This window comes from Bombina bombina, chromosome 10 (genome assembly GCF_027579735.1).
Source record: "Bombina bombina isolate aBomBom1 chromosome 10, aBomBom1.pri, whole genome shotgun sequence".
NCBI classification, from domain to species: Eukaryota; Metazoa; Chordata; class Amphibia; order Anura; family Bombinatoridae; genus Bombina; species Bombina bombina.
The window spans coordinates 126,943,287-126,963,761 of NC_069508.1; the positions used below are offsets into that span (position 1 = coordinate 126,943,287).

General features: G+C 36.4%; 1 protein-coding gene across 1 annotated transcript in view; it reads left to right on the top strand.

Annotated features, from left to right (window-relative positions):
• The window catches only part of ADGRL4 (adhesion G protein-coupled receptor L4), a 323,327-nt gene that overhangs the window by 155,954 nt on the left and 146,898 nt on the right, over positions 1–20,475 (top strand). Inside the window, exons 5-7 of the mRNA XM_053693324.1 lie at positions 12,083–12,153; positions 19,426–19,605; positions 19,694–19,877. Of these exons, the coding sequence (XP_053549299.1) occupies positions 12,083–12,153; positions 19,426–19,605; positions 19,694–19,877 (435 nt within the window). The remainder of the gene's footprint in view (positions 1–12,082; positions 12,154–19,425; positions 19,606–19,693; positions 19,878–20,475) is intronic.

Sequence of the window (20,475 nt, forward strand, 5' to 3'; positions counted from 1 at the left end):
AGGTAGGTGTCGGCGATGTTAGGGCCGGCAGATTTGGGGTTAATAATATTTAACTAATATTTGTGAGGCGGGAGTTCGGCGGTTTAGGGGTTAATATAATTATTATAGTGGCGGCGATGTCTGGTTCAGAAGATTATGGGTTAAAAATTTAATTTTAGTGTTTGCAATGTGGGAGGGCCTCGTTTTAGGGGTTAATAGGTAGTTTATGGGTGTTAGTGTACTTTTTAGCACTTTAGTTAAGAGTTTTATGCTACAGCGTTGTAGTGTAAAACTCTTAACTACTGACTTTAAAATGCGGTACCAGGCTTGACAGGAGAGGGTGTACCACTCACTTTTTGGAAGACTCGTACCGGCGCTATGTAAGTCCCATTGAAATAATAGGATACGCAATTTACGTAAGTGGATTTGCGGTATTTCCGAGTCTGGCCACAAAAGTGAGCGGTGAGCCTGTACCTGCAAGACTTGTAATACCAGTGGGCATTAAAAAGCATTGCAAAACTCGTAATCTAGCCCAGTGTTTTTAAATTTTAACTTTAACCTGTCAGATAGAGAATACAATATTAAAAGAGTTTCCAATTGAATGCACGTCTGCAGCACTACATGGCAGGAAATAGTGCTGCCATCTAGTGCCCTTGCAGTGTATAACATTGTTACAAAACTGCTGCCATATAGTGCTGCAGACACGTGCACACTCCTGAACTTACCTTCCTGCTTTTCAACAAAAGATAACAAGAAAATGAAGAACATTTGATAATAGAAACACATTGGAAAGTTGTTTAAAATTATATGTTCTATCTTAATCTTTAAAAAAAAAAAAAAAAAATGATTTTATGTCCCTTTAAAGGGAGAGTCTAGACCAAAATAAACTTTTATGATTCAGATAGGGCATGCAATTTCAAACAATTTTCCATTTTACTTTTTTTTTTTTAAATCATTTTTATTGATATTTTTACATATTCAATAACAACTTATGCAAACATACAAATTCTCATATAACAAAGACATAATTGTAAACATAACCTGTCCATTATCAACTTACGTTGCAATTTCCCTTTAATTATCATCACTGGGAGAATTTGTAATAAAGAAGAATGATTGGAGATAATGTCAACTATTTACTCATTAACTGTCCTTTAAATAATCCATAAGTTCGTTGTGTATAGTAAAGATGTGTAAGATTAGGAGTTGAAACAGAAATGTAGAGGAGTCATGAGGAAAGGGTCGGGAGGGAGGGAAGGGGGTGCCTCTCTGTGAAAAGTCTAATTGCTTATTGTTAGTTTTATATTTACCTGGTAATTCTATTTCTTGGTGGGGTGACTAGGTTCGTATTGAGGTTATAGTTATCTAGAGTGAGTCATTTATTGTATCGTTCTTAGTTCCCAAAAGATAGATAACATTAAGTATAAAAAATTTTTTTCCATAGTCTAGGGATAATGCGTTTGGCACATGTAAGCTGAATTTGTAATAATTTTTTACGAAATGCGCAGCCCACATTGGGAATATGGTTAAGTAGAATCATAGGGGCCGAGAGGACTAATTGTGTGTTTAGTGTGCAATTAATGCTTCTTTCGAGTTCAGACCAAAATGTTAAGAGCACTGGGCAAGACCACCATATGTGGGAAGGAGTACCAACCTCGCCACATCGTCTCCAGCAGCTAGAGTTTGCCCCCGGGAAAATCTTGTGCAATCTATGTGGGATCAAATACCACCGTGAGAAAATTTTATAATTTGATTCGGCCATAGTTAGAGAGATAGAGGCTGTATGAGTTAAGCGGAAGGCTCTCCTCCAAGCCTCTCTTGGGAATTGGGTTTGAAGTTCGCGCTCCCATAGCTGGGTAAATGTGGGAAGCTCGTGAAGGGTAGAGTTTTTTAGTATTCTGTATGTGATGGAGAGGTGCGCTCTACCAATATCTATATTTGTACACAGTTGTTCAAAGGGATAAAGCATGCGCAGGCAATCATTTTTATATGTGCATTCCACTATTGCATGTCTTATTTGAAGGTAGGAGAACCAGCTATGGAATGGAGGGCCTAGTGCATCTCTTAGAGTTAATCTGTCTTTTATCTGTAAGGATTCCGTCAGCATGTATATGGGTAAATTTTTGTGCTGTATATTGTCAGAGCTATATTGAAATTGGTGTTGGCTAAAGAACAGTGTGTTATTTAATAAAGGAGTCATGGGTGAGACTGGGGTAGAGAGTTTATTAGGTCGCTGAATAAGTTTGTCCCAAATCATTAATGTCATTTTAATGCATTCATTTCGGCGATTAGGGAGGTTCTATGCGGCCTGGGTATCCAACAAATGTCTCTCATAGTTTGTTGTTGAATTAGAGTGGCTTCCATTTGGACCAACAACTTAAATGGTGAGCCGTGGTTCCAGGCTATTATTCGTGTAAGATGTACCGCTTGATGGTACAGGAGTAGATTTGGCATATTTAATCCTCCTTCGTCTTTATCTAGGTACAAAGTATTACGGGATACTCTCGGTTTCTTATATGCCCAGATAAATTATTCCAACATACGTTGTTGGGTAAACAAGTAATTTTTCGGGACTAAGATAGGCAGTGCTTGGAATGAATACAAATATTTGGGTACCACCATCATTTTTAACATATTAATTCTGCCCATCCAAGATAGGTGACCTTGTTTATGCCAATTATGTAATAAGGAAAATATATTAGATTGAAGTTTTACAAAGTTTTCATGAAATAGGTCTCGGGGGTTCTTTGGGATGGTTAATCCCAGATATCTGAGAGAATTTGAAATTTGGAAAGGAGTATTACATGTGAGGTATTCCGCATCTACTTTATTAATTTGGGTATGCACTATACTCGACTTATTCATGTTTATTGAGTAATTGGAAAATTGTTTATATGGTTCTAGTTCAAGTGAAAGTGTCGGTATGGAGATTGATGGTGATTGTAACGTAAAGATAATGTCGTCTGCAAATAGGAGGCATTTTTGTGTTATATTACCAAACGGTATGCCCACTATCTTCTCATTTTCCCTTATCTTAATTGCTAAAATCTCCACAGTAATGGCAAATAACAGGGGGGATAGGGGTCACCCCTGGTGAGTGCCGTTCGAAATCTGAAAAGGCTGGGATAACGTGTTGTTCACTTTGACCTTGGCTAGCGGATTGTTGTAAAGGGCCTGAACTCTGTTTATAAATTTGTCCGAGACAAAATTTCGACAGGGTCGACCACATGAAGTGCCAGTTGACCCTGTTGAACGCCTTCTCAGAGTCTGTGGAAAGGAGAATTAGGGTTTTTTTATTATTATGTGAGGTATATAGGGTATGGAGTACTCTGGTAGTATTATCTTTGGCTTCGCGCCCCCCCACAAACCCGACTTGGTCCGGATGGATAATTTTTGGAAGTTTGGAGCTAATATTTTGGCGTAGACCTTGATATCTACATTTAACAATGATATGGGTCTGTAATTACTAACTATATCTTTAGGCTTATCAGGCTTGGGCAAAACCGTAATCATAGCGTCTAATAAGGGTTGGGAGTAAGATTGTCCCTGGTCGATATATTGAAATAACTCTAATAAATGCGGGCAGATGTTTCCTATAAGTAGTTGGTAAAATTTTGTTGTAAGACCATCCGGGCCGGGTGACTTGCCAGAGGGAAGAGATTTGATGGTATTTATTATCTCCTGCGACGTTATCGGGGAGTCTAATATTTTCAATCATCCTCTTGAATTTTGGGGACCTCTATAGAATCTAGGTAAGCTTTCATTTTAGCGTGCTTCCCTTGGTCGTTTACAGTATTGAGATAATATAATGAGGAATAGTATAAGGCGAAGTCATTGGCTATGTCTTCATTTTTGGTATGGATTATGCTTAATGGAATGAGTGTAAGAGCTAAGCCTCTGTTTTTTTCAGAGATCTGGCCAACATACGGCCAGCTTTGTTAGAATTAGCAAAACATTTGGTTCTAGAGGTCATAGCTCGTAAGTTAGCATTTTCTATCAAGAATTTATTAAGGTTTTCTCTGGCTTCTTTTAATTCGGTGAGTAATTGAGTGGATTGTGGGTTTTGTTTTTGTGAGTGCTCTATATTTGAGAGGGTGGTAATTAAAGAATTATATAATGCTGATCTTTGCTTGTTAAGCTTTGCTGAGAGCTGTATTATAATTCCTCTTATGTAGCACTTATACAATTCCCAATTGTTCATAACTGTGGTGTCACTGGATTTGTTAAAGGTGAAGTATTCGTCAGTGTATTTGGCTATTTGGTCTAGAATGTCATTATCCGTGAGTATCTGTTCATTAATTCTCCAGTTTAGTCTGTGTCTGGGTTTAGTTGACCAACTAAAGATAGCTTTGACTAGGCTATGATCTGACCATGATGTGTGTGAGATTTTAGAATCTACTAGACCAGTGAGGAATGCTTGATCACATAGTATATAGTCCAACCTTGAGTAGGTATGTTGTGGGTAGGAAAAAAAGGTTTAGTCCCTAGTGGCAGGGTGGGCTGTTCTCCATGTGTCCATCAGTGTAAGTGATTGCAACAACTCAATGTTACTCTTAATCTGGGCGTTTCTGAGGTATGACTTGCCCGTCAATGTATCGAGGGCTGGGTTCAGTGGGAAGTTAAAATCTCCACCAACTACAATCGGGCCTTTAGCTATATCAAGAAGTTTATTAATAACCTTGAGGAAGAAGTTATGGGTAGGCTTGATCGGTGCATAGATATTCGCCAAAGTAATGGGTCTGAAATAGTAGAGCCCTACTAGTATTAAGATCCTGCCTTCTTTGTCACTAAATTGTTGCAGTAGGTCAAATGGTGTATGGCGTCTAAATAATGTACAAACTCCATTATGCTTAGTAGGGCCTGAATTCAAATAATATCGATCATAGTATCTAGAGGGAAGTTTTGGTTCATGAGCTTTCTTGAAATGGGTCTCTTGGAGCATTACAATGTCCAAGTTTTTTTTGTAAAAGTCGTGCAGTGTGATAGACCACTTTTCTGCTGACAGGAACAGTTTAACATTCTGTGTTGCAATCTGTATAGTGCCTTCATGCGGTGGGGAAGTCATTTCTACAGTAGCAAGTGGGTGTTTGGTCAGGGTAAAATGAAGTAGTAAAACACAGAGAGGCTACCTAAAAGAATTAGGGCTAAGGAGAGTTAGAAGGGTAATAGGTGGGAAAAGGCTCCTGAATAGATCTTTTAAGTAGAGGAATGCAGAATATGTTTGTTATCTAAAGATAGAAATTTGAAAGTAGTGTAATATAGGAGGCTGTTAGGAGAGCTGGATACAAGGTTGACAACAGATTGACTGTAAAGTAAAAGGTACTTAGAGAGAAAAAGGTAGATGCAGGTACTTCTAAGCGGAGGATAATCTGTGACTTTGCTAAATTGTTATAAGGCGATAAAAGTTTAGTATGAGGTCTTCTACAGCACTAAGGAAGGTGTTTGAAAAGAATGAGAGAACAGACCATTAAGTATGGAGAAGAGTGCTGGCATACATGACAACTTTGCTAACTAGGCATACCTTAAATTTTTGATAATATGAGGGAAGTTGAAGTCTAGCCCGCTCAACAAGTCCATTAACTAATGCGGATTGATATTTTCCAGGTGGCTATGTACTGTCGCCAACTCGCCAAGGGTGGGTGGAACGTTAATTGAGCAGGGTAGACTAAGCCAACAGTTAGAACAGTATAAAAGTTACAAAACATATAACATTAGAGCAATAATTTTAACATCAATAACCACATTATATATAAGCAGTTAAAAGTAAGTGTTAAAGACCTGAACTCTCCCACAACTTTAATGCGGGCCTGCATATCAAATAATTAGTACTCAATAGAGACCAATTGAAGGCTATGGACGGTATATAGTTTGTTTAGGTTTCAATACAGTTGACTTATATTCAGTTAATATATAAAGAGTTAAACATAAACATGAAATCGATTCAAAAGCAATTCTAGAGTGCATAACTGTATTATGTCTTAACAAGAATGTGCATCTATTGAAGGCTATGAGTCTCTTTAACAATTCAGTGAGGATTAACGAACTATGGGCCTTCAGCCCAAATTGAGAAACATATTATAATGTCCACAGCTAAACTTAGTATATTAGCTGTACAAGGTAAAATGACAAATGAAAGTAATATATTTACGTGTCCCTGGTCAAGTTGGGTTAGTATCTTCGTTAGTCTGGTTGGTTTGTCTTCTCTTGTTTTGTTTCATCGACGGTTCCAGCCATGGTCGCCTTTGAGGCTTGGGGATGTCTTGTCTTGTTGAAGATTAAGGTTGTGACGGAGTGTCCTGTATTTCAGGTGCTGAAATATTCATAGACTGACAAAAGTGTTCAATGTCCAAGGGAGAGGAGCACTCAATTTTCTTTCCATTTTTAACTGCTATCACAGATGTCGGAAAACCCCATCGATATGGAATCCGCAGCATGCGAAGATGAGAAGTTAGCATAGAAAATTCCCTACGTTTCTGGAGGGTCCGCACTGATAGATCTTGAAACACTTGTATTCGTTGACCTTGAAACGTAGTTGTTTGTTGTTTCCTAGAATAGTTATATATTGCCTCTCTATGCTTGAAGCACTGGAAATGGATGATGATATTCCTGGGCGGTGATCCGTCAGCAGGTTTGGGTCGTAGAGATCTGTGGGCTCTGTCCAGGATTATTTCTTGGGGATCTGAGGAGTTATTCTTCGCCAGCTCTATAAAGAAAGCCTGCAGGTAGTCTTGTATCTCATTGTTAAGAACCGATTCGGGGATCCCCCTAAACCTCAAATTGCTCCTTCTTGAGCGATTTTCCAAGTCATCTAACTTGTCTTCTAGTGCTGTTAGGTTTTGCTGGTGTTGGGAAGTTTTGGCGGCTAAGCCTGTTAATTTTTGTGACGTCACATACTCGTGTTCTTCTAGAGAATCTACCCTATGGCATAGCTCAGAAATGTCTTTTTTGATGTCTGTGCACTCATCTTTAATGCAAGATTTGACCTGCTCAATGAGAGCCTCTATTGCGCCATAAGTGATAGGGTCATCTTTGCCTGTTTCTAATAGTACTGTTGGTGGGTTTGATATGGTATCAGCCGCATCACATGAGCTATAATCTTGTGAGACTGTACTAGGCTTGTTTTTCCCAGCATGTCTAAAAAAGGAATTTACAGCCCCCTGATTCACTGGGGATATTTTCAGTGACTTGTCGTTTCTTGTTAACTTCCTTTGTCACATATTAAGAGGTTAGGAAGGCTTTCCAATGTGTGAAATATAGCCGCAGATCTAGTATATACAAAACTCCCCAGGGTCTTTTGCTCTCACAGAGCGATAACGGTAAAAGGAGATTGGATATGACCCACTACCACAGGGAGTAGTGGGAAAGGGAGGGGGAGTGTGTATCCTGTTTGGAAACTGCTGATAATATTTGTAATAAGAGCGTTTAATTATTGTGAGCATGCACAAAAGTTCTGTTTCCCACAGCTCTAGATATGATTCAGCGATTTAGCTGTGAGTTTAAACCCAATGCAGATGGAGAGAAGCCTGTATATTGGCAGCTGGAGTGCTGTAGAGAGTGTAGTTATTTATACTGGTTATCGTGTCTTGCCTGTGCTAGGGTTTTTGTCAGCCATAGCGTGTCCTAATTAGGGTTAAATTAGGGAGAGTGTGCACAAGTAAGCTGCTTATATTTATGTACGGTGTACTCACATAAGTCCCTGTGATTCTGCCCCAGTTTGTCGGCAACTGCCGCAGTTTGTACAATTCTGGAAGGAGCCGGTCTCCAAATCAGCGAGGGAGACCGCGTGGAGGCAAGCTGCCGTGTCTCATCTGCTTGCGCTGCTATGCTATACTCCTTCTGTCTCCTTCTGTTAGCGATAAGCAGGCAGCCTGAAGGAATCAAAAGTTATCCTGTCCGTCTCACGCGGCCTGCATGGCACAGTTACCGAGAGTTCAAATTTCCCTCATATGGCCTCAGAATTGTGTCCGAAGTTAAGGCAAACTGTAAACAGGCATATTAAAATGCTCCTCTAGTGTTCCGGGCTTAAGTTAACTGCCCTGCATCCATCTGTCGCGATTTTAACAGTCCTTAGTCTCTCTCATATCCAGCTCTTTCACAGAGCTTCAGTGTGTTGCAGCCATCTTAGTCGGCTGCTCGCCCCGCCTCCCTTTCCATTTTACTTTTATCACCAATTTTGTTTTGTTCTCTTGGTATTCTTAGTTAAAAGCTAAACCTAGTTGGTTCATATGCTAATTTCTTAGACCTTGAAGGCCGCCTCTTTTCTGAATGCATTTTGTCAGTTTTTCACCACTAGAGAGTGTTAGTTAATGTGTGTCATATAGATAACACTGTGCTCATGCACATGGAGTTACCTAGGAGCCAGCATTGATTGGCTAAAATGCAAGTCTGTGAAAAGAACTGAAATAAGGGGTCAGTTTGCAGAGGCTTAGATACAAGGTAATCACAGAGGTAAAATGTGTATTATTATAACTGTGTTGGTTATACAAAACTAGGGAATGGGTAATAAAGGGATTATCTAGCTTTTAAAACAATAACAATTCTGGTGTAGACTGCCCCTTTCATCATCGGATTTGTATACATTTTTGTATGCAATTGTGTAACAAATTTGTTGCTAGAGAGCGCAGAAATCTGTTGCAGTTCTCTTTTGCTGAAATAGATTGGTTCAAAGAATACTGAAATTAACCATTTCACTGCTAAGCTTTTTTTCACCCCAGTGCTGAGCTAATTTTGAGCATTTTTTGCTACTTACATTCAAACCCCTATTTTTAGTCAAATGTCAGTGAGTGACCCACATAAGGTATATATTGTTTTTAAATGTAAGTAGCAAAAAATGCTCAAAATTAGCTCATCACTGGGGTGGAAAAAAAGCTTAGCAGTGAAATGGTTAATTTCAGTATTCTTTGAACCAATCTATTTCAGCAAAAGAGAACTTCAACAGATTTCTGCGCTCTCTAGCAACAAATTTGTTACACAATTGCATACAAAAATGTATACAAATCCATTTAACAAAGTGCGGGGGGACATAATGCGATGTAGCGTATCATGTCCGCTGCACATCGATAAATGCAGACAACATACGCTGTCAGCATTTATCATTGCACAAGCAGTTACCAGAACTGCTTGTGCAATACATCCCCCTGAAGATTCATGGCCAATCGGCCGCTAGCAGGGGGTGTCAATCAACCCGATAGTATTTGATCGGGTTGATTTCTGTCAGCAGCCTCAGAGCAGGCGGACAAGTTATGGAGCAGCAGTCTTTAGACCGCTGCTTCATAACTTCTGTTTCTGGCGAGTCTGAAGGCTCCATACAGAGCTTGATAATTCGGCCCCATAGTCTGAAATCAGGTTTATAAACCAAAGTTCATGTAACAATAACCAATCCCTAAATGGGAGTCTGACAGAGTCTTTTAACACCTCCAATTGGTGTCAAAGACAAGGCCAAAGGTCAAGTCCACAAAAAGCATATACAGGAGCACTAATTAGCGCACAGGACCTTAATACGCGGCAGCACAGATTATTATTATTATTATTATTATTGGTTATTTAAAGAGCGCCAACAGATTCTGCAGCGCTATTAACAAAGGCGAAGTACAAAAAAACAGTTATAGGGATCAAATGGGTAGAGGGCCCTGCCAAGAGTTGCACTGTTGTAGTCAGCTCTTGAGAAGGTGATCAACAAACAGCTGGACTCTTAAGCTTACATGCTAGGGGGGTTCAGGGGATAGCAATGGAGGAGAGGAACTGGTATAAAGAAAGGTTAGCTTAGGTTGTATGCATCCCTGAACAGTAGAGTCTTTAGGGAGCACTTGAAACTTTTAAAACTAGAAGAGAGTCTTGTGGAGCAAGGCAGAGAGTTCCACAAGATGGGAGCCAGTCTGGAGAAGTCCTGTAAACGGGAGTGTGATGAGGTGACAAGAGAGGAGGAGAGTAGGAGGTCATGAGCAGAGCGAAGGGGACGGGAGGGAGAGTATCTGGAGACAAGATCTGAGATATAGGGGGGAGCAGTGCAGTTGAGTTCTTTGTATGTCAGAGTGAGAATTTTGTGTTTGAGCCTAGAGGCAAGAGGAAGCCAGTGAAGAGATTGGCAGAGAGGTGCAGCAGATGAAGAGCGACATGTAAGGAAGATGAGTCTGGCAGAGGCATTCATTAAGGATTGTAAAGGAGCTAGGTGGTAGGTGGGGAGACCAGAGAGGACAGAGTTGCAGTAATCGAGGCGGGAGAGGATGAGGGAGTGGATTAAAATCTTAGTTGTGTCTTATGTAAGGAAGTGTCTAATTTTAGAGATGTTTTTAAGGTGGAAGCGGCAGGCTTTAGCCAAAGACTGAATGTGAGGAGTGAAAGAAAGATACATCTATAGAGCTGGCTGCACTAACCTGAAACTACTATATGTGGTCCCTGGCTCCTGAAGTAGAGGATTCCCCTTCAGAAGCACTTCTGAACTTTCTATGCCCCTGAGCAGCTTAGCTCTTAGTGCGCCGAGGCATCTGACTGCTCCCCCTCACAGCACGGCTATGACCATGCTGAGAAGCCAAGGTAATTGCAGTGCAGTTTTGGCAGCGCTGTGGCACCTTACAAAAAAAGACCTATTTTTAACATGGAGCTGGATTTTTCTCCCAGTCACTAAGGCAAAATCCAGTTTAAAAATCTGGTCATGAATGTGTGATTCCTATTGAAAGCTATTCATAAAGCAGCAATTATGTTTTTTTTACACGTTACGTTACAGCCAACTTCTTCTTAAAGAAATCTGTAGTGTTCTTCTTGATTTCAGATGTGGAAAATGTGCTTTTTAAATAAAAAATTGAAAATATTGAAACAAAACACTACATTGAACATGCCATGCCTATAAAAAAATAGCATTCTGATCGTTTACCAGTGATCAGGATGGATTCAGATTACAATAGGTTAATCTCACACAGGTAAATTAATATTTCCCTTATTTACTGTTATTATTAATACTCTTGGGGTCTCTTGATGTCCATTGTTGAAAGAGCAGCAATATACTTCTGGGAGCTAGATAAACACATGTGGTGAGCCGATGACAAGATGCATATATGTGCATCCACCAATCAGCAACTAGCTACCAGTAGTGCATTGCTTCTCCTGAGCCTACCTAGGTATTCTTTTAAACAAAGGAGACCAAGAAAAAAAATAGATAATGGAACTAAAATTGGAACATGTTTAAACTTGCATGCTTTATCTAAACCATAACATCAACATTTGGGAGTTGATGTCCCTTTAAGTGAACTGAGCATGCACAATTATTTTTAACTTAGGAAAAAGGCCTTAAAATAGCAAAGAAATTTCACTCTAAATAGTGTACATTTTTTTTCACAGGTTCATTGTGTAGAAATGAAAAAAGTACAAAAATTAATTTCAAAACAGTTGGAAATTCTATTTTTAAATGATTTGGTATATGTCTGAATTCTGATTGAATTAAATGAACCCCTTAGATGGACATTATTCTCCTATGTCTACTACTATAGCATTGGATGCATCTGTGCCTTGGTGCTTTCAAACTTAGTGCAGAAGAAATGTTCAAGCAGTTATGCACCTTTTTAGTTTTTCCGAATTTAAAGTGACTGTCAAATCCAAAATAAACTTTCATGATTCAAATAGGGCATGTAATTTTGAACAACTTTCCAATTTACTTTTTATCATCAATTTTGTTTTGTTCTCTTGGTATTTTTAAAATTAGGTAGGCTCATATGCTAATTTCTTAGACCTTGAAGGCTACCTCTTATCCAAATGCATTTTTACAGTGTTTCACCACTAGCGGGCGTTAGTTCATGTGTATCATATAGATAACATTGAGCTCATGCACGTGCAAGTCTGTCAAAAGAACTGAAATAAGGGGGCAGTTTTCAGAAGCTTAGATACAAGGTAATTACAGAGGTAAACTGTGTATTATTATAACTGTGTTGATTATGCAAAACTGGGGAATGGGTAATGAAGGGATTATCTATCTTTTTAAACAACAAAAATTCTGGTGTTGATTGTCCCTTTAAAAGTTATTCTTTTAGGCAAATCTAATGAATTGTATGTATGTCAATAATCGAAATATTTTAACACAGAGATTTATTTATCTGCTTGTTCAAATAAACAGAAACCATAAAATTAAAGTGCCATTTGGACAATAACTGTATTTCTGCAAACACCAATCAAACAATAAACAGGGTAAGTATTTTAATTTCCTTAACTACTTAAGTTAATAATATCAATTGATTACCTTAATGATAAAATCATTTATATGTAAAGTGTGTATGTTTGTGTCTATATATATATATATATATATATATATATATATATATATATATACTGTATATATATATATATATATATATATATATATATATATATATATATATACTGTGTATATATATATATATACAGTATATATATATATATATATATATATATATATATATATAACAAATCGTAAGAGAATATTAATCCAAAATAAATACTTACATGAGCCAAATTGTGCCGTCAGATCAGTAAATTAATCTGCCTTCCATCATTTGAAACCTGGTTGCTACTTCAATATTTATATCAAGTAATAACAGACGCACTCTCAGGTTTGACATTGATAACTTGGTCCCATAGTGTCTTGCTCCAGCATACATTTTTTTTTTAAATAAAACACCATGTAAACAAATTGTGATTTACAAATGTGATACACGTATTAAGGTCATGTCGACCACCTTGTCATAGTGATGCTAATAAACCACTCCATGCTAGTGAACTTAAAATTGGCAGCATATATTTTAAATAGTTTTACACTAAATTAACACTGAATATTGTAGATATTGTTCATTTTAATTCTAAGTTCATTGTAAATGCCGAGAACCAGAAGTGAAGTCATAGCATGCATTCCAAAAGTGCTGTAGATCTCTAAAATCCCTATAAAAAGAATTAAAATAAATTGAAATTGTGAAGAATATTCTACCAATCTAAGGTTAGATTACGAGTGGCGTGCTAACTCTTGTGTGTGATCGATAAGGGGTTTATTGCAGCTCTTAGCGAGCGTTAGAAGTAGCGGACATATTGCAAATTTAAAATAAATGTGCTTGCTCAAGCACAATTGAATTTAACATGCGCCAGGATAGCGTGACTTCAGAGCTCTGGTTAACCATAACGCTTGACTAAAAAGTTGCACAAAACACATACAAATTTAATTTAAAAGTACAGTTACATTCATTATAACATTCTCTAATAAAAATTATTATATAATTGCATAAAAACAATAAAAATTTATAAGGGATCAAAGATATAAGGTTTCAGGAATTGAAAAGAAAAGCCTGCAAAGGGCTGTAACATTGTGCACATATGTATTTATATATATATATATATATATATATATATATATATATATATATATATATATATATATATACTGTAAATATTTCACACTTGGGAATATGTATTTTTAAATAGATATTTATATATATATATTCCGCGCTGGTTTTCAAACCTGTCCTCAGGCCTCCCTAAAAGGCCATATTTTGAGAAAATCTGAACTGGAGCACAGGTGAAATAATCAGTTGATTAGTAAACATGGTTATTTTACCTGCTCTCATCCAAGGTAATCCTGAAAATCTGGCCTGTTTGGGAGGCCAGTGGACAGGTTTGAAAACCAGTGATCTATATATATATGTATATATGTATATGTATACCGTATTGTTCCGAGTATAGGCCGCACATTCCAACCCTAATTTAAATCTTTAAATTCGGGGTGCAGTCTATAAATGAATCCACAAATTGAATATGGGGAACTGGAATACTGTCTCTGTGTTGCTGACGGACTAACATTGTTACACTTCTTACTAGTGTGCATCATTGTGTTGTACATATGGATGGTGTCAGTGCTGACCAGAAGATCTCTGTATTCTCACATTTCATGTGTAGTGGTCAATGTCTGGGAGCCAATTAGTTAGCTATGCAGTACAGTGCAAGCAGGCAAAAGTATTGTGCAAGTTAAATATAAATATACTGTATATATAAAAAATTATTCGGCTTTAAAAAGCTTAATACAAATAGTTTAGTTAACAAAATAAATAAAAAAAACATCTTGGAATAGTGAGCATGTAATGGTTTAGTAAACCACCAAACTTTAAGGGTGTGGCTTATAATCAGGGGCGGCCTATACTCAGAACAATATATATATATATATATATATATATGTGTTTGTGTGTATAGATAAATGAAGGTATATGTATAAATGTGTATATATATATATATATATATATATATATATATAGCTAAACAAAAAACTTGCATCATACGATATTTGGTCCCTGAAACGTCACTACTACAGTGCAAGTTTTTTGTTCAGCTGTATTTAACTGTACTAGCACCCTGGTGGTTGTTGTACTGAGTGAGAATGCTCTCCGTTGCTATTATATATATATATATATATATATATACACATATATATATATATATATATATATATATATATATATATATAGATATATTTTACCAAAAAAAATCATATATATTTATATTAATAAATAAATATGTACTTATGAATAAATAGAACATATTCTTCTATGTGAAAGACATTGGAATGTGAATATTAAAGTCTATGGGGAAATACAATATTGCGGTTGTGATATTATAACCAGCTTCTTGCGTGTGTTGGGTTATCATGCAAGCGAAAACGTTTTAACTTGTAAGACATGCGCAACCCAACACGTGCAAGAAACTTACTTATAGCAGAGTTAAAGCGAGAGCAGGAGCAATAAATAGTGATCCACTCGTAATCTAGCACTAAATCTTTAGTGAGCAGTCCATATGTTGCTTTCTATAAAATTAAACTAACCACTAACTGATATTCTAAGATACACATTTTCTTTAGGATTAATGGTGAGTCGCTATGTGATTGAGGTCCTGTGAGCTTTATTTTCACAAACATTATAGAAGCTAGAGTACTAAACAGTGGTATACTAGTTTTGCTTCTTGGTTGGAATTGTTTTTACATTACATAGGTTTAATTTAAAATAGTTTACATAAGTCTGCATAGTACTTAAAACAGGATATGTAATATAAAGAATGCTGTATTCATTTTTGGAACAATGGAAGTGCATTTATCTTTCTACTTTAATTATTGTTTTGTGAAGTTGATGAAAAATGGAGCAGATATTTGACAAAATAATAAAAAATAACAATTACTCTTAAATATCCCAAAACAGACATAGAGATTTTAGCAGATAAATCTATGGTTATTTTGTGTATATATATATATATATATATAAACAAAAATCCAGATAAACCTACTTTTATTAAAAAATAAATTCTCTAATGTGTTACTAATGTGTTACACCATTTTAATATTTCACTATTGCTTGCATGTAGCTATGTGTTTAACCCTTACATATGATGTAAATAAATATTTAAAGTTTTATCTAGAGCTGAAATGCACTTCTAGTAGCTAGCTAAAAACAGCTGGGGAGGTAATGACAAGGGAATATGTAAGTAGCCACCAATCATCAGTTGTATGGTAAATAAAGAAAAAATAAACAGAAAATTACTCTTTTGTTCACTCATTCTTAGACACACTCACACAACACACTCACACAACACACTCACACAACACACTCACACATTCATATCTTACCAGTGAGTTACTTGTGTAGTAGTGGGTTGGAATAGTTAATTAAACTTAGGTACAATAAACTCAACAGTTAGACAATAAGGAAGCTGCTAGAATAGGCCAAACAAGATTTAATGGTCCAACCAGAAATCACATGCATACCAAGAGAAAGAAATCAGCTGGTTATGAGCCAAATATAACAGACCCAAGCCATGTTGCAAGAAGCATGGTTAATGGAACTGAAGCTGCACAAACAACTGAAGCTCAAAATATCAAGGCTAAACAGTATAATATTCAAGCATATAATAGAAAGAAAGACCTTTTGGAAATTCGTAGAAAACTTATTTTTATCTTTAACTTGAGGATGTAGCTATCTATGCTTGCCTATAGAAAGAAATTTTAGCATGCACTGGAACAACACTGGTAGACAGAGTACAGAGATTCAATGGAACCCATGTGCACTGCTAATCTGCGGGTGGACAAGGTTCCTGATTTGGGAACCTGACCATTCCTCTTTGCAATGGCCAGTAGACACTTTTGGGCCAATTTAACAATCTTCGTATCTGCCCCAATGGCTCTGTTTTCGCTCGAGCCTTGAGACTTCCCAGAAACAGGAGTTAAGAAGCAGCGGTCTTAAGACTGCTGCTCCTTAACTCGTCCTCGAATATGACTGACGCCCCCTGCTAGAGGCCGTGAATCTGCAGGGAGCGGCATTGCACAAGCAGATCACCAGAACTGCTTGTGCAATGTTAAATGCCGACATTGTATGCTGTCAGCATTTAGCGATGCAGGACAGACATGATTCGCTATAGCGAATCATGTCTGCCGGGGTATGATAAATCTACCCCTATACATTCACTGCCAGTATTTTCTTGTGCAGCGCCACCCCCTGCTTTCATGCAACCTTTCTCTTACCCTGAACAAACGTGTTTAGGGTGATTTTTCTTACGTTACACAAGTGCTCCAAAGCAGAGTTCACTACTTACAGTACACAGATGTTTGAGTTGATTTACCTTTTCAAAATCATTAAATTCTTAGTTCATCACACCTGCATGGATTGGGAAGACATTTTTATTGCATTGCTATCTACATGGACTTTCTGTTTAATTACATGTTTAAATGGGACAAGCTCATCCTATGTCATGCCATGACATGATAGCACAGATCGATGTGTATTTAGATGCCAAAGAACTCTTGCCTAAGAAGTCACCTGAGACCTTAAGATTGGTTTGCGAGAATAATAGGTTTAGTCTGCAAAACCCAGAGGATCATCGGAGTATTCCTGGTACTGATAATGATTCAGAAAGGACAAGATAATGAATACATAATCTAACTATCATTTGTGGAGATTTGGATACATAACAGCCCAATGCTATAATTTAAAGAGAAAAATAAAAAACTTAAAATGTCCTAGTCATGTTTCTAGAAAATGTTGTTATTTATAAGATATCAATCAGTATGTTTTTTAAGGTTGACATAAATAAAAGGGAAAATGACTGATAGTTGACTTGAGGATCAGTCATGCTAATGTCAGGTCAGCTAGTACCACCCCTATTACACCTGATAGTAAAGTAGCCTTTTAATGACAGATTGCTTTATTGTACGTTCCACTTTGGCTTGTATTGTGCCTCCACTGCATTTTAACATTTAAATGGTAAGCTGCTTTATTCATTTTTCTATAACTCAGCAGCCTGTCTTGATGAGTGATATTTTTTTAAGACTTAAAGGTCTATAATGAAAAGGAAGAGGTCATATTGAAGACTTTTGGCCCAATGATCAAAAAACTCATCAACACAGAGAGGAAATACTCATCAACACAGAGAGGAAATAATGGATAATCTTTGGGATTTTTTAGACCTTATATTGAAATGCATGTGTCTCTCCTTTACATCCAAAACCCTGTTTAGCTAGATAAACAGTTCTCAAGCTATATACATATATATATAGTGTGCAAGTAGAATCCCAGATATATACAATATATCTTAGGAAGCTCTAGGTCCACCAGCGCTCCAAATGAGGGTATACTAAATGATCCTCAAAAATGACAATAAATACAGTAGTTTAATACTGAATATGCTTAATGACTGCAGCTAACCTAAATAGAAGGGGGACTCTCTGTATCCACCCTCTAAAAATAGAAATGAAAATAGAATGGAAAGGTTAGCGCTATCCAGCAAATGATATATAGGAGTATAAATAATAATACATATAAAACCACATATATAAAAATGGAATAAATATGTACAAGAACCTAAAAAGAAAAAGTCATAGTTAAAAGTTACTGCAAGTAACTAAAAAGTCTAAAGACTCAAATACTGGGACAATTGAGCAGTTCATATAAATCCCAAAAGCTTCTTCAGACTTCCAATTCCCCTATGGGTGTGCACTTACTTGAATTGACCTCAATCAGTATGAGGTAAGTAGAGACGTAATCATTTATCACAACATCCGCTGTCTGCATAAGCCTCTTGTATGGAATACAGGACCCCCTTATTGGTTTGGAGTGTTTGCAGGTTAAAAACTTTCAAATCCTCTTTCCATAGAGTAGGGTAGAACTTCAATGTGGTGCCATAGAATGCAAAGAAAAAAGGAAACACTAATAGTGCATTAACCTTTTTATTGATTAAAATACAGAACACCTGTAGATGAAACCTACTGACAAGAATGACCTCAATATATGAGGTAAAGATACAGCGTATAAATCCAAACACAGGCAAATATCAGCAAATGTCTACAGCGTATAAATCCAAACACAGGCAAATATCAGCAAATGCATATATAAAGAGACTTCTTAGAACATCTCACCTGTGGGGAGAGCTTTAGATCATTGGGCCCTTCAAAAGGGTCATGGATGGTTATTTGTCAGTCTTAAAAATGTGCCATTGACTTGACAGAAACAAACATGTCAGTGTAATAGGTAGAGGTGTATATTAAAGGTAACATTTAAATATTCAAATTCTTCCCACCCCTGTGCTAAACCAATTTTTAGCTCCTTTCTTTTTTTTGCTACACGAATGACCTGCAAAAAAAATATAATATAATATAATATATATATATATATATATATATTTATATAAGAATATACTATAATTATATTTTATTTCATTACATAAAAAAATAATTAAACAATGAATATTTGTTTTTAAGATTGATTAAATACCATTAGAAATAGCCAGGTGACCATGGTTACTACGATGATCCCCTCACTAAATTGTTATTAAGAGTATGCAAATTTGAAAGAGGTGCTCCATAAAAGAGATAACTGTCACCACAGTGATCACATGATCACATGGCTGCAGATACAAAATGCAAATATATATTTCTTTTATTAGAAGGGACTTGTTTATAGCGACATCATTGGCACTCATATTAAAAGCTTAGGAGTTCGGCCTACTAGGCCACCAACTCTCCCCAGGCCGTAGAGCAGCCGATCACTTAAAACAACTTCCGTTTGGGGAATCCCCCTTCATGAGTAACATGGGTTGTCAAACACACAAAAGTCGCGATGCTCATTACTCCAATAGGTCATCATATGCATCAAAGTAATTGCTTTCACTTTAATTATAATACTGCCCTAATTATGCCTCTCAATTATTTTTGGTAAAAAAATAATTTTAACTGAAATTTAAATATTGCTTTTTAGCCACTTTTAAACTTCTCTAATTGTTCAGGGTAGTTTATTTTTGTAAAAAAAATATCTGTTTCATGAGTAATAAAGACTAGTACTTAGATTTTTTTTTATCTGAAATTTACTGAAATTCTTCCACAGTAAATTATTTCTAGTTTGAGTGTCAAAATGTATTAATTGTTCTTCTTTGCGCATGTAGCAAAGTAATCCTTTTTCTTTCATTTAGATCCATATGATTAAAGACCCTATGGATATCCTGAAAGAAATTCGGAAAAGCACCACAAGAGAGGTCTTGCCTGTAGATATGATTTCATACGTTGAAGTGCTTGCTATATCTTATCCTTTACTAAGTATAATGAATAACACAGCACCGAACAAAGACGCTCTAATGAATACCACCATTACAGTAAGTAATCTGGGTTTAAGATAATTGTTTAAAAAAATAAATAATATATATTTTGATATAATGAATTTTTTTTTTAATATATTGGCAGACGTTTGTTAACACAATGAACAATTTTGTTGAAAAGGATAAAATTGCAGTTTGGGAAGAGCTCTCAGAAGATAATAGAAAAAAAAGTATCACAAAACTCTTACACACAGCAGAGCAAGTGGCTCTAGACATGTCACAGAACTTCAAAAAAACAATGCAGCTTGATGTCAATGCAAGTGACATTGGTAAGTTACAAAAATGATTTATAATTCAAAGTATTGAGAAAACAATTGTTGACAATTGTAACCAGGTTTTTACTTTTTTAGTATGCACATTGTTTTATCTGAAGCTTTAAAAAAATGTATTTGTTGTACCACACAAATCATGTAATTTGCCATGGTAATATTTGTAGAATTTCCATGCTTTATCTGATAAACAGTAATATGTGATGCAGTGCTATAAACAAATGCAATAAATACATAAGATATTTCCCAATAAATAATCAGGGGGATGCAAAACAGTAAAGGAATATAAGAGTCACACAATAGTGTGATACTGTACATAATCTTGATAGAAAATCTTCAATATTTTTATTATTAGTCTGTATTTATAAAGCGCCAACAGATTCTGCAGCGCTGTTCATGGGTACAAAAATAAAAGTACAACGGTGAAACATTACAATATAAGACAACATTTTACAGACAAATACAGGGTGAATTGAGGGCCTATTTATGTAGGAACTTACAATCTAGATGGGTTGGAGGATGGGAAACAGGAGGTGGGGACTGCAAAGGTGATAATGATGTTAATGAGGAGATAGAGGAGGGCAACTGTTAAAGGGAC